Source organism: Aethina tumida, chromosome 5, assembly GCF_024364675.1.
Source record: "Aethina tumida isolate Nest 87 chromosome 5, icAetTumi1.1, whole genome shotgun sequence".
Taxonomy (NCBI): Eukaryota; Metazoa; Arthropoda; class Insecta; order Coleoptera; family Nitidulidae; genus Aethina; species Aethina tumida.
The window spans coordinates 16735459-16749094 of NC_065439.1; the positions used below are offsets into that span (position 1 = coordinate 16735459).

Genomic DNA, 13636 nt, shown 5'->3' on the forward strand with positions numbered 1-13636 from the left:
TAATTGTATTCAATTGTATGTACATATAGGCAGTATGAAATTATTTTTTATGAAGTTTCACATTAAAAGACCTCATAGAGGATATGCAGAAGAGTCAAGCAGTCATCTATGATCATGGAGAACATAGAAGAAGAAGATTTATGTTAAATGAATCAATAAAACATTATTTTTTCACGAAAACTTACTTTAAAAAGTTCTAAAATATAAAATAAAAAGTCAATAAGGACGTGATTTTTACGTAACCTAACCTAACAACTTTTAAACATGAGTTGTTTATATTGTTTTTAAAATTCAAATCAATTTTGACATTGATAAGACAAATAAGATGACAATTACTATATAGTAAATTTTTAAAGTATTTCACAGCTACACAAAATTATTAATTAAAAAATGGACGAAACAAATACACCATTGGATTATCACATAAGAGTAAAACCTAACAGTTGGTTGAATAATGAATGGACCTGGGTAATATTAAAATTTTTAACTAAAGTTGCACTGGATTTATTGTTGGTTAAATCCGAAGCAGTACTTGAATTTGTATTCATTGATTACAATGATTTGATTGAAGCATGCAACACAATTGAAAATTTTGTGAAGAACTACACCGTCGATATTTTTTACAGTTATTTGTAAATATTGGTAAATAAATGTTTTCGGATTATATTTTGTGAATTTGATTTATTTCTGCATAAAATATAAGAATCATATGTTGTTTTTCGACGTTCTGCTTAATATTCAGCAACCTAATGATGTTTAGTATTTGCTGTAGTTATTTTCTCTTAACAGGGTAGGAGAAAGTCACCCAGAGCTAATAAACTAGTTTGTAAAACAGGTGAAGATGTCACCATCCAAAGAATAAAGACTGGACAATTGCAGGTACTGCAACCAAAAACCATCAAATCTATTTAATATACAACAAAACTGTTTTACAGAATGTAACTGCAGAAGACATAGAGGAGCTAATTAGAAAAGAACAACAGGACTGCGACTTATTCTCAAATTGCAACAGCTTGTATGTACCCCAAGACCCCGGCAACTTCAGCGCAAAGAAAAAGCTGAATGACATCACTGCAACAAGGTTCACCAGTCATGCTGCAACTGCATATTTAACGGTACCAATTTCTTCATCTATCATTAATTTAGTGATCATTCAATTAAAATAATAGGCTGGATCACTCGTTCCAGTATCGTCTGACGAACCCCATCTAGAAAACACCCCGGAACAAATCTCGAAGTTCATGTTCATGACTGAAAACGTCGCGGATCCCACCATCGAGCCCCTCGTACATTTTAACACCCTTTTCGAACCAGCCAAGTACGGGGAAATGCTGAACATGAGGTAAAGTATGGGATGGGAGTGTGACACGTTTTAAGCTCTCCATTCAGTCCCGTATCAGACGGACACTTCCAAGACGTGGTCGTACCGCTGGATCGGCCCGAGAGACTGCCGACCGAATTGCAGACCCTAGAAGTCCGGCATGTATCTGGGGAACTGAAAAAGTCCTTGGAAAGTAAGGCGCAATGCATGCCGAAGGACAACATCGTCAAGGATCTCAACGTGAATTTTAGCGTAGATTCTAGTACCACTCTACAATTATAATTGATCAAAACAATGATAACAAATGTGATTTCAGATAAAATTCAATCGGCCCTTAACTATGAAGACTTAGAGGAGATTAACGAGTGTTGCTGCCTTATCAAAGGTACTTGTTCATTAATTTTAATTAATTTCTGATAATTACATTTTCTAAGAGTTGATACCGGCCATGCAAGCGATTGGTGCGGAACCTCAGTGTGTGTTGGAGCCTGCAGATGTAAAAGACGAAGAAACTAAAAAGGAAACCATAAAGAAAGGAATACAGTACTTTATCGAGACCCCGATCCCCGCACGTGTATCAAAAGTCAGAACAAGGGGGAGTGATACTCCTCATTTTTTTCCAGGTTGAATTACTGTTATGTGTTTATTTTGTTTTGATTTTTGTGTCGTTTAGGTTTCGTATACGCTGATCCCAACCACGAGGAACCCATTCGAATTGCGAAAAGTCCCAGCGAGGTCTTCCGGAACGGTTGGAAATTTTGTAATCCTAAGAACTTTGACGAATGTTCGATTGTACATTTACAGAAGAAAAAGGGAAAGGACAACTAATCATAGCATTTAATCATATCATCGTATTCATTAATCAATAAAAAGTCGTATCATCTATTGTTGTTTGGTTTTTTGTTTCTCTAGTTGCTAGGAAAAGAATATCTTACATTATTTTGTCTTTATTGACAATTCTATTTTCAAAATTATGGTGTAAAGTTGGACATCAAATTTATATACACAACTGAATCCATCTAATAAAAAAAAGGTACGTTGGAGTAGATACATTTAAAGGCACAACAAATAATATTTTCTAAAACGTTTCAGTCAATACGCTGCCAGAAAAATGTATCCTTTCAGTGGGGTAAGATTTTCTAACCTAAACGTCAAAATATTTTAAAAAACTATTCGTTCTTAGTTTATGTCATCCAATTCACCACAAGCCAGCAACGTAAGTGAACAACTAAGGATTCACCCAAGTTTTCATTTTTCCGTTTGTAGTATTTCTCAAGACCATCCGCACAAAATCAAAGAAGTCGTTCGACTGCGCCATGTCCTGGTTGCAGAACGGTAAGCATTTAAAATTTCAAATCGTCTAATTTTCGTTTAAACCACTTCTCATACTGTTTGTTCGTTTTTAGGAAGTGCGTGACTTTTTTAAAAGATCTACATCGGTGAATCGGTAAGAGAAGTTTGTTTAAATGTTAAAGATGCTTTTAAACTTTGCTGGCGTTTATTTTTATGTTTATTTTGCAGCAGTTACCGTCGCCATTAGAAGCATCAAATTGTCATTCAGATGAGGTAAGGAAGATTTTCGTATTAAAATATCCATAATTTAATTTTTCAGTTAACTTGTCAGAACTCTCAAAGTCCAGTAAGTTGTAAGTAAGTTATTAAATGCATTAATCAAATTGTAACTAATTTTAGGCCTCTGATTCTGACTTCACTGAATTGGTAACATTTTAATTTTATATATTTGTGTATTTAATTTACAAAATTTTTGTAGTTTATGGATTGTGATTGTTCGTGTCCAACTGATTCATCTTATGCTGCAGAAGTAATTAATTATGTTTTATATATTTCCAGAATAACTTTTTGTTTGTAGACTTCCCAAACTTCCGTGACCAGTAAATGTTACTCTGTAAGTTGTTTTCTACAGTTTTAACTTCAATTCTTATTTAAATTTGGTTGCAGGATAATTCATTGCCATATAGAAGGGTAAAGAATTCAATAACCAAAATTTGATAATGATAATAATATTTTAGCCTGGCAACTCTTCACAGACAATGAAGGTTACAAAAATAGTAAGAATTGTAATCTTTTTAGCTACTCAATATATAAAAGGAAATATTTAAATTTTTAGTCTAGGTGTAGGAAACCAGGATGCCCGAGTAGTTTGCATGTAAGCTCTAATCTTCAACTTCACTTCAACAATTCCTCTTTTATAATTTCAGCGTGCACCCCAAACTGATTGCCCGGAAGGTCCAAATCAGACAACAAGAGTATAATAACTTCTCTGTCAAATTTTATTATTATTGAATTATTATTATTTTTAGACCTCTTCTGGAAGTTTCTTGCCAAATTTTTCAAACTACATGACGGTAAGTATACTTTACTGATATTTTATCATTACTTTTAAAATTAATTTCCAAATTCTTTGGGTGTAAGTTTATGGAGTCAAAAAGTTTCACATTAAAATTATTTCTTTCAGTCTGAACAAAATTCAGAAATGTGTCCATGTCCCGTGAGTGTTAAAAACTTTCCTGCTATAAGGATATATTGTTAACGTTAAGATTAACATTTTAATTTAGCCTCCACAATGTGAATCCATGCCAAGAGGTCCACGTGGCGTCAGCGTACGTTTGTTTTCTTAGTTTTATTATGAATAATATTAAGATAAAAATTATTTTCCAGCCTCTACAAAGTGCCTTTACATCAAGGAATCCAAAGCATGTAAGTGCCAATTAATTACAATTATTTTAAATCAGAGGATTCATTATACAAATTACTTTTTAGTCTTCGCCAAGAAGTGCAGTTATGCCAAGTTATCCGAATGTAGTAATCTTATTTTATCAGTTTTACCATAAAAAATCAATACTTTTTAAAATATTTGCAGACTCAACAATGTCCAGCAATGCCAAGGCATCCAAATGCTGTTAATGTAAGTTGATTACTTCAGCTTCATTTAGAACACATGAGGATCAAATTATATTTCAGTTTCAACAGAGCTCAGCAATGCTAAGGGGTCCCTATAATGTAAGCCCCAATTTACTACTTCTAAGAATTTAATTACACATTTGCTTTTAGTCTGTACCAGGAGGTTCAGTCGGGATGACAAGGCGTCCAAATGCTGCAAGCGTAAGTTTTTACACTTATACTGTTTCACAATAAAAATACTCCTTTTAGTCTCAACAAAATTCAGCAATGCCTAGGTGTCCAAATGCTGTGAGTGTAAGTAACCATCCAATTGTATGTGAACTGTAATGGCTTTTTGGCCTCACCAAATTTAATAATTAATTAATTAATTACATGAACTTCTTTTAGACTGAAGATAATGACTTTTTACCAAGATGTCCAGGTTGTATGGGCGTAAGTTATTTTTTAATTACGTTTAATATGAATAGATTTAAAATTTCATTTCTTTAGTCTCCACAAAGTGAAGATTCATCAGATTACCCCAATAATATAAACGTAAGAACTGTTCTTCTAATTATTTAATGTGACAATAACCAAATTACTTTAGGCTACATCAAGAAGTAGAACTTTACCAGTATGTCCAAATACACACTTGGTAAATTTTATTTGAAGTTTGCTGTAAAAACATCTGGATTGGATGCTGGTACATATTTGAAAAAAATTATTCAAAATAAAATTCTTTTAGGCTGCCCCAGGATATCCAGGTGCATCAAGATATCCAGGTGTTGCGAATGTAAGTTGTATTATTGAATATACATATTTATAAAATTAAAAAATTATGTTGCAGACTTCTATAAGTACAACTATGCCTGTGAGTGACAGTTACTTTCAATATTTTACTATAAAATATATTATAAAAATTGTTACAGCTTTCGTCGAGAAATGCAGTCCCACAAAGATGTCCAGGTGATGAGAGTGTAAGTTATTGGAGCCATTTTTATGTGAGAATATATTAAAAATTTGTTTTAGGCTACTCAAGGTATACCCAGATCTAGATGCAAAATTCCTGTGAGTGCTAGTTACTTATTAAATTTTTATAGTTGTAAAAAACTACTAAACACAAAATTCTTTCAGGCTTGTCCAAGAAATCTGGTTGCAATGACATGTCCAGGTGCTGTGAATGTAAGTTATGTTTATGAGAAAAATATATTTATTAAGTTAGAAATTAATGTTTCAGACTTCTATAAATACAACTATGCATGTGAGTGACACTTACTTTCTATATATTACTATAAAACTGGTTAGAAAAAATTATTAAAACAAAATTATTACAGCTTCCATCGGGAAATGCAGACCCTCAAATATATCCAGGTGATGAGAGTGTAAGTTATTATTGGAGCCAGTTTTATGAGAGAATATATTAAAAATTTGTTATAGACTAATCAACGTATACCTAGATCTAGATGCAAAATGCCTGTGAGTGACAGTATTTTATTAAGTTTTTGTAATTATCTAGTTATAGAAAACTACTAAAAATAAAAATCTTTTAGGCTTGTCCAAGAAATGCGGTTGCAATGACATGTCCAGGTGCTGTGAGTGTAAGTTTTCTTCTTTAAGTATAATAGAAAAACACCACATTAAAAATTATTATTTTAGGTTCCACAAAGTGAAGTTATGCCAAGTCATTCGAACCATGTGAGTACTAGTTTTTTTGATTGTGAAATGTGAAACATTTTGGTTTAATTTTTACTAGGTACCAACTGGTTCTGTTGCACCAAAGTGTCACATTTCTGCATGTGTAAGTTATTTTCTTGAGTTTTATTATGAGAAATCCTAGAATCTATTATTTTTTAGCCGAAAAATGTTGCTTCCCAAAGGGGACCAAATCAAGTATGTGTCACCTAAAATCATACACATAAATTTAGTAAAAAAATGATGTTTTAGCCTGTGCTTAGTAATGCAATTTTAAATACTGTGAGTACTAGTTCTTTTTAATTGTGAAATATGTAACATTTCTCTTTAATTCTTTTTAGGTGCCAATGGATTCTGTAATGCCAAAGTGTCACATTCCTGCATGTGTAAGTTATTTTCTTGAGTTTTATTACGAGAAGTCCTAGAATCTATTATTTTTTAGCCGAAAAATGTTGCTACCCAAAGGGGACCAAATCAAGTATATGTCACTTAAAATCATACACATAAAGTTAGTAAAAAATGATCTTTTAGCCTGTGTCTAATGATGGAATTTTAAATACTGTGAGTACTAGTTTTTCTTTTTGATTGTTAAATTTGTAACATTTCTCTTTAATTCTTTTTAGGTGCCAATGGATTCTGTAACGCCAAAGTGCCACATTCCTGCATGTGTAAGTTATTTTTTTGATTTTTAATATGAGAAATCCTACAATCGATTATTTTTTAGCCGAAAAATATTGCTACCCAAAGGGGACCAAATCCAGTAAGTGTCATTTAAAATTATACACATAAATTCAGTAATAAAATAATATTTTAGCCTGTGCCTAGTAATGTAATTTTAAATACTGTGAGTACTACTTCTTCTTTTTAATTTTGAAATTTGTAACATTTTTGTTTAATATTTTTTAGGTGCCAATGGATTCTGTAACGCCAAAGTGCCACATTCCTGCATGTGTAAGTTATTTTCTTGAGTTTTATTATGAGAAATCCTATAATCGATTATTTTTAGCCGAAAAATGTTGCTACCCAAAGGGGACCAAATCAAGTAAGTGTCACTTAAAATTATGCACATAAATTTAGTAAAAAAATTATGGTTTAGCCTGTGCCTAATAATGGAATTTTAAATACTGTGAGTACTAGTTTTCCTTTTTAATTGTTAAATTTGTAACATTTTTGTTTAATTCTTTTTAGGTGCCAATGGATTCTGTAACGCCAAAGTGCCACATTCCTGCATGTGTAAGTTATTTTCTTGAGTTTTATTATGACAAATTCTATAATCGATTATTTTTAGCCGAAAAATGTTGCTACCCAAAGGGGACCAAATCAAGTAAGTGTCACTTAAAATTATGCACATAAATTTAGTAAAAAAATTATGGTTTAGCCTGTGCCTAATAATGGAATTTTAAATACTGTGAGTACTAGTTTTTCTTTTCAATTGTTAAATTTGTAACATTTTTGTTTAATTCTTTTTAGGTGCCAATGGATTCTGTAATGCCAAAATGTCACATTCCTACATGTGTAAGTTATTTTCTTGAATTTTATTATAAGAAATCCTACAATCGATTTTTTTAGCCGAAAAATATTGCTACCCAAAGGGGACCAAATCAAGTAAGTGTACCTAAAATCTTACTCATAAATTTAGTAAAAAAAATGATGTTTTAGCCTATGCCTAGTAATTTAATTTTAAACACTGTGAGTACTAGTTTTTCTTTTTAATTGTGTAATTTGTATCATTTCTGTTTAATCCTTTTAGGTGCCAATGGATTCTGTAACGCCAAGGTGTCACATTCCTGCATGTGTAAGTTATTTTCTTGAATTTTATTATGATAAATCCTACAATCGATTATTTTTAGCCGAAAAATATTGCTACCCAAAGGGGACTAAATCAAGTAAGTGTCACTTAAAATTATACACATAAATTTAGTAAAAAAAATATGTTTTAGCCTATGCCTAGTAATGTAATTTTAAATACTATGAGTACTAGTTTTTCTTTTTAATTATGAAATTTGTAACATTTCTGTTTAATCCTTTCTAGGTGCCAATGGAGTCTGTAACGCCAAAGTGTCATATTCCTACATGTGTAAGTTATTTTCTTAAGTTTTATTAGAAAAACCTTTTGATTATCTTTTTAGCCCAAAAATGTTACTACCCAAAGGGGACTAAATCAAGTAAGTGTCACCTAAAATCATACACATAGATTTAATAAAAAATTTATATCTGTCTTTGCCATATAATGTAGTTTTAAATACTGAGTGCTCGTTCTATTTTAATTACAAAATTTGTAACATTTTTGTATAATTTTTCTTAGATACCAATGGATTCCATTACGCCACAGTGTCACATTCCTAGATGTGTAAGTTATTGAATAAGATTTTATTAGAAAAATCTTAAACTGGATTATTTTTTAGGCGAAAAGTGTTGCTACCCAAGGGATATCAAATCAAGTAAGTGTCGCCTAAAATCATACACATAAATTTAATAAAAAAGTTATATCTTAGTCCTTGCCAAATAATGCAATTTTAAATACTGAGTACTACTTCTTTTTTGATTACAAAATTTGTAACATTTTTGTATAATTCTTTTTAGATGCCTATGGATTCTAATACGCCACAGTTTCACATACCTACATGTGTAAGTTATTTCATAAGGTTTTATAGAAAAATCTTAGAATCGATTATTTTTTTTAGCCGATAAATATTGCTACCCAAGGGGTATCAAATCAAGTAAGTAACATCTAAAATCATACACATAAATTGAATTAAAAAAATTATATCTTAGTCCTTGCCAAATAATGTGCTTTTAAATACTGTGTGCTAGTTCTTTTTTAATTACAAAATTTTTGAGATTTTTGTATAATTCTTTAGATACCAATGGATTCTATTAGGCCACAGTGTCATATACCTACATGCGTAAGTTATTTCATTATGTTTTATTGGAAAAATCTTAGATTCAATTATTTTTTAGCCGAAAAATGTTGCTACCCAAAAGGGACCAAATCAAGTAAGTGTCACCTAAAATCATGCACATAAATATAGTAAAAAATATTGTTTTAGCCTGGGCCAAATAATGCAGTTATAAATAAGTGTCCAAAATCTATGAATGTAAGTTATTCCATCAAGTTCATCTTGTGATAAATGATAAGAAATTATTGTTTTAGCTTTTACCACTTCATCAAACGTCTGCAAATGTAAGTGCTCCTTCTACTACATTCATCTCTGGTAGTGAGTTAAATATTTTCTTAAATTCAATGTAAAAGTTAATAACCAATTTAAATGTAAAATGTTATTATTTAAGGCGACACCTGAAAGTACAGTAAAATCAGAAGCTCCACTGGATGCAAGTGTAAGTTAATTCTTTAACTTGAAGCAGAATCGATTAATTAATTTATAAATTATAGTCAAAGTCAAATGTGCCATGGTGTGAGTGCCGCTTGCCAAATGACGCGGGTGTAAGCCAATTTTGTTAAATACCCTTGATGTTAACACTAAAAATTATTGATTTCAGACTATGACCGGAGTCGATTCAAAATGTCCATTCTACGATGAGGTAAAAACATTTCATTTTCTACAATTTATATTTTTAATAATACTTTATTTTGCAACAGACTGGTGACAGAAAACATGAAAATTGGGTACACGATTAATATATAAATGTGAAATAATAACACTAATGTTACAAATATATTATAGATACCCTCAGCAGCAAAGAAATCTTGCTTGCGAAGAAACAAATCCTCCAACAAGAGGATATGTTTCGAACTGGAAGACACGATAATCAACAAAATCCAATACAAAAACGTCAAGGTAACCATCCTTAATAGATCCATTTCGTCTTACCAAATTGAAATTTCTCAGTGTCTCTGTCCCGAAGAAATCGAAAGTCTGGTGATCCTCGAGGCCAAAGACTGCGACATCTTCTCACACATAGCCAACACCTACCTACCCCTTAATCCCGGTAACTTTGCTGCAAAAAAGAAACTGCAAGAACTCCGCCTACAAAATCTGCACACGTTTTATCAAAGCATGTTCACCTCTTTGCCGGCACCGTCGGCGGACGCGGTGCAGCACGAGCAAAGCCCGGAGGTTTTGGCCAACTTCATGCATCTGCTGGAGCAGCAAATCGACCCGGTTCTACCCCCTCAAGTCCAGTTCAATCATTTGTTTGATAGTAGTAACAGTTCTGGAATTGGGGGTGGGGGTGATTCGATTTATTTGAGGTAAATTCCTTCTTGGTGTTAAAATTAAAATATTAATTAGACTTGCAGTTCTGTAGCTGACGGTCATTACCAAGATGTTGTTGTGCCTTTGGACGGGCCAACCAATCCCAAGATCGGTCTCTTTACAAAAGAGTTTAGGGATGTGAGCATTAGGTTCAAAAATTTAGGTGAAGGTGATGCACCCTCAGATGACATATTCGACTCTATTAAATGGAACGACTTTGATATCGGTGTGTACACATTAAATAGCACATTCACTTAACCACAATGAATTTTGATTCGTAGAAAAACTAAACAAGACGTTCGCCGACGATACGTTTACAAACGACGACTTTTACACAGCTAGAAATCTGGGAGCTGAACCAATCAAGATGCTAGATGTGGCCGACCAACCGGAAGAACTAAAAAAGGATATGCAGAGTGGAATTCAGTACTTCGTCGAAGCATGCACCCCTCAGTATATATCCAGAGTTCAACTTAGGGGACATAACCCACCCACATGGTTTCCCGGTACTCATTTAATACTTTTACACCAATTTTTTTACTACGAATAGTGTTTCAGGATTTTATTTCTCGTGTACCGATACGAAAGAACCCATTGAAGTTTTGAGGAGTCCTAGTCAAGCGTTCCTAAGAGCGTGGAGCGTTTCGGACCCCAGATGCTTCGACGAGTGCTCTGTTATAACCTTGTAGACTTGTGTATATAAAAATATAAAATTTGGAACAAAGCACTAGTTTCAATTGGGGATAAATAAGACGCAGCTTATGAAACATAATTATAATCTTGCATAATTTAACATGATATTGTCATGGGCGAATTTACCTACGTTTTATTGTCTATCGAATTGGCAGTATGATGAAAACACAAATTAAGTTTAGAGACCCTTGTTGTAGTAAACCAATGCAGGTGTTTTTTCGTATTTCTTCTCGATCTCTTTCTGCAAACACATAAAAGATACAAGTTATATCACAATTCTTATAATTAGCAAATACAAAGGAATTAAAATTATGTAAAAAATACTTTGAAGGTATGTACACGTTCTTGGCTTCTTATTCAAATCAAATACGGGTGGTGACGGGGGTAGTAATAAACATACATTGGGGTGTTACATTTATATCTCTTCTGTAGACTCGTCTAAAAAATGATTTGATATAAATATTACTGGGTAAAGATATTTTTGACCTTGGGCAACTGTGACAACTCAAAATCAATAGATTGAACGTATAATATAATACTTACCCTTAAATCTTCCTCAAGGTGATTGTATGGGAAGGTGGCACGTTGCTTAAAGAAAGCACAGGCTAGAGGTGTGGCAAATGTTAAGCAAAGACCAAGGACACCAACGGTAGCCGGAAGATTAATCCAAGGGTATCTACAAAGTGTTCCACGTTTCTCCAAATAATCCATGACTATTGGAGTTATAACCATTCCAGGCATTGCCATGCATATTCTGCTGACAATTACTTGACTAATGCCACTTTGTGCCGCCACTCTGGAATATCCCAGCTTATTGTTGTATTCGTCGTAAACCGGAGTACCCGATTTCAACTCTCTGGAACATAATCGTTAAATGCTTTGAATTTGAATTGGTGGTATATCTTACTGTGCACGCATCATTGGAATGTTGATGCAATTGGAGGCTGCCACAGCAGCTAAGGGGACGAATCTCCCAATCAAAGGGTTCATGCACTGTAAGCAATACATGTGTGTAGTGTAAATATCTTCAAAAGATTATCATAAACGTACCTTCACCAGTTTGTTCAAGTAAAGAGCTGTGCCAACTGCACCAGTGGTCGCAAACACATAAGAGGTCATAATTTGCCTGAAATCCATTCAAATGATTATCTTCTTTAAAAAGAACTAATTGTGTTTACTTGGTGCTTTGTTGGGTGTCTCCACTGCGGTTGGTGTAGTTCACCAACGCGTTAAACGACTGGTTAAACCATTGCCAGAAGACAACGGCCGGTGTTGTTTTGTAAAAGGCCATCATACCACCACAGATGAGCATGTTCATCGGCACCTGGGCAGACATCCGACCGATTATGTTCATTTTTTCACCCGTATCCGGATGATATGCGGAATCGTAGAGGGTTTTGGCTCTCCATAGCTGCTCTGGAGTTAGTTCTTCTTTGAATCGTAAGCCGCATCTAAATAAAATGAATTTAAAGGTATATTTATTTTTAAATATCCAACAAATTATTTGTTAAAATTCAGTCGAAATTCGGCGAATAATTATTAATTCAAAACCACAACAATGGAAACATTCTTTTTGAATATTAACGACCAGCAATAACCAGTTATCTGTTTTTAAAATCCTTAAGTGTCAGCTGAATGAAATATATCTCAAACTGATGCAAATAACTCTGTGTACTTCACACCTCATACATTATTTATTCGCAAAGAAATCTGGGCCAAAAAAGGTATGGTAATGAGTTGAATACCTGTATTTTTCGACTATACACTTGGCTTCTTCCAATTTTTTCGCACTGACGAATAAATTGAGAGGATTTGTGATGAGAAAGAAATGCTTGGCCCTTCCCAAATATGTGTCCTGGTCGTATCTTGGTTTGTCTATGTCAATTTCTAACTCGCATTGGGACATTTTGTCTGATATGTCTGAAAACCAATAAAGAATTAATTTTTGCCATCAATCGACAAAGATTTTGCAACTTACCTGTTATTAATATATATAATGATGGGTTCCTTGAGGTAGTTGAGTCAATACAGTGTTGGTTGTGAGTTCAATTTCCGTTTGTACGCATAGCTCGTCACTTAGGTCTGGATTGGACTTACTTCGGAATTGTGTCAATCTCCGTTGACAGTTGCAACGTGAATGTTTAATTATCGAAATGAACTTTTAACCACTTTTATCTGTTATTACAAAAGTATTAGCAAATAGCTTTGCTCTATGCGACGGACAGACTGGTGGATCGATGCCGTTAGCGCCGACTCTGTTGGACAATCGATATTTTATTTGAATTTGGTAATTGATGGGTAATGGTAATGGTAAATAATTCGTACCATTTGGATAAAACTAACATGTTTAGTTTATTGTTAGCGGTGCCGTGAAAATCAACCGAAAACAACAATTGTATTTGACAGCACATGTTTTTGTTTTAGTGAAATGTTGTACATAAAATCTTTTACCTTCATATAAACATCTAAATTTATTATGAATTTTTAATGGTCCGCTATCTGAGGGTTATCGGGAGATGACCCTACAAAAATATTTATTTCTGTTTAATTTGAAATACGCGACCATTACGGAAATATGCGCGTGCTAATTAAATTAGTAATGAATGTTACATATTATCTGAAGCCTATATTAAATCAGTAATTTAGATAAATTTCATTATAATCGCATTACATATAAATTATCTATTTATAATGACTAAGTGCATTAAATTTTTATTATTTTATATATCTTCTTATTCAGAAAATATTATTAAATATTAAATTATGATAATCTAATACTAGTAAAAAAACAAACTAAAAAATGTTTTTGTTC

General features: G+C 32.9%; 3 protein-coding genes across 54 annotated transcripts; 2 read left to right on the forward strand and 1 right to left on the reverse strand.

Annotated features, from left to right (window-relative positions):
• Positions 1-292: 292 nt before the first annotated feature.
• On the forward strand, positions 293-2204 carry LOC126265502 (uncharacterized). The gene is made up of 8 exons (XM_049967255.1): positions 293-642; positions 790-879; positions 936-1115; positions 1170-1342; positions 1390-1583; positions 1638-1706; positions 1756-1944; positions 1995-2204. The coding sequence occupies exons 4-8, from the start codon at positions 1242-1244 to the stop codon at positions 2147-2149; spliced, it is 708 nt and encodes a 235-aa protein (XP_049823212.1). The 5' UTR covers positions 293-642; positions 790-879; positions 936-1115; positions 1170-1241; the 3' UTR covers positions 2150-2204.
• A 76-nt stretch (positions 2205-2280) lies between these two features.
• Positions 2281-10855, forward strand: LOC109600064 (titin). 50 transcript variants are annotated; one of them, XM_049967114.1, is made up of 74 exons: positions 2281-2354; positions 2414-2450; positions 2505-2537; positions 2588-2656; positions 2843-2887; positions 2934-2960; positions 3014-3040; positions 3093-3143; positions 3192-3227; positions 3281-3304; positions 3352-3390; positions 3450-3488; positions 3541-3588; positions 3643-3687; positions 3798-3830; positions 3898-3942; positions 4001-4039; positions 4103-4144; positions 4203-4247; positions 4304-4342; positions 4394-4444; positions 4493-4537; positions 4631-4675; positions 4733-4777; positions 4830-4877; positions 4968-5015; positions 5070-5093; positions 5152-5199; positions 5252-5290; positions 5357-5404; positions 5460-5483; positions 5557-5604; positions 5660-5698; positions 5773-5814; positions 5879-5917; positions 5976-6020; positions 6077-6112; positions 6167-6196; positions 6256-6300; positions 6357-6392; positions 6446-6475; positions 6538-6582; positions 6639-6674; positions 6729-6758; positions 6821-6865; positions 6921-6956; positions 7011-7040; positions 7103-7147; positions 7203-7238; positions 7293-7322; positions 7385-7429; positions 7484-7519; positions 7574-7603; positions 7665-7709; positions 7765-7800; positions 7947-7991; positions 8044-8079; positions 8220-8264; positions 8320-8355; positions 8498-8542; positions 8599-8634; positions 8776-8820; positions 8876-8911; positions 8965-9012; positions 9069-9098; positions 9206-9253; positions 9309-9359; positions 9416-9457; positions 9516-9542; positions 9601-9714; positions 9766-10127; positions 10176-10357; positions 10413-10637; positions 10690-10855. In XM_049967114.1, exons 2-74 carry the CDS (start codon positions 2433-2435, stop codon positions 10818-10820), a joined length of 3708 nt encoding a protein of 1235 aa, XP_049823071.1. In that variant the 5' UTR covers positions 2281-2354; positions 2414-2432; the 3' UTR covers positions 10821-10855. The 50 variants fall into 50 exon arrangements, with proteins under 50 accessions (XP_049823071.1, XP_049823069.1, XP_049823073.1 ...); XM_049967112.1 differs by having other exon boundaries at positions 4103-4141; positions 5773-5820; XM_049967116.1 differs by having other exon boundaries at positions 3370-3390; positions 5773-5820.
• A 35-nt stretch (positions 10856-10890) lies between these two features.
• On the reverse strand, positions 10891-13249 carry LOC109600072 (sideroflexin-1-3). 3 transcript variants are annotated; one of them, XM_049967209.1, is made up of 8 exons: positions 13150-13249; positions 12803-13079; positions 12570-12744; positions 12003-12275; positions 11875-11950; positions 11732-11817; positions 11368-11680; positions 11072-11262 (listed from the first exon to the last, which is right to left on the reverse strand). In XM_049967209.1, the coding sequence occupies exons 3-8, from the start codon at positions 12728-12730 to the stop codon at positions 11182-11184; spliced, it is 990 nt and encodes a 329-aa protein (XP_049823166.1). In that variant the 5' UTR covers positions 12731-12744; positions 12803-13079; positions 13150-13249; the 3' UTR covers positions 11072-11181. The 3 variants fall into 3 exon arrangements, with proteins under 3 accessions (XP_019871709.1, XP_049823166.1, XP_019871707.1); XM_020016150.2 differs by lacking the exons at positions 11072-11262; positions 13150-13249 and adding an exon at positions 10891-11065 and having other exon boundaries at positions 12803-13100; XM_020016148.2 differs by lacking the exon at positions 13150-13249 and having other exon boundaries at positions 12803-13148.
• Positions 13250-13636: the final 387 nt, after the last annotated feature.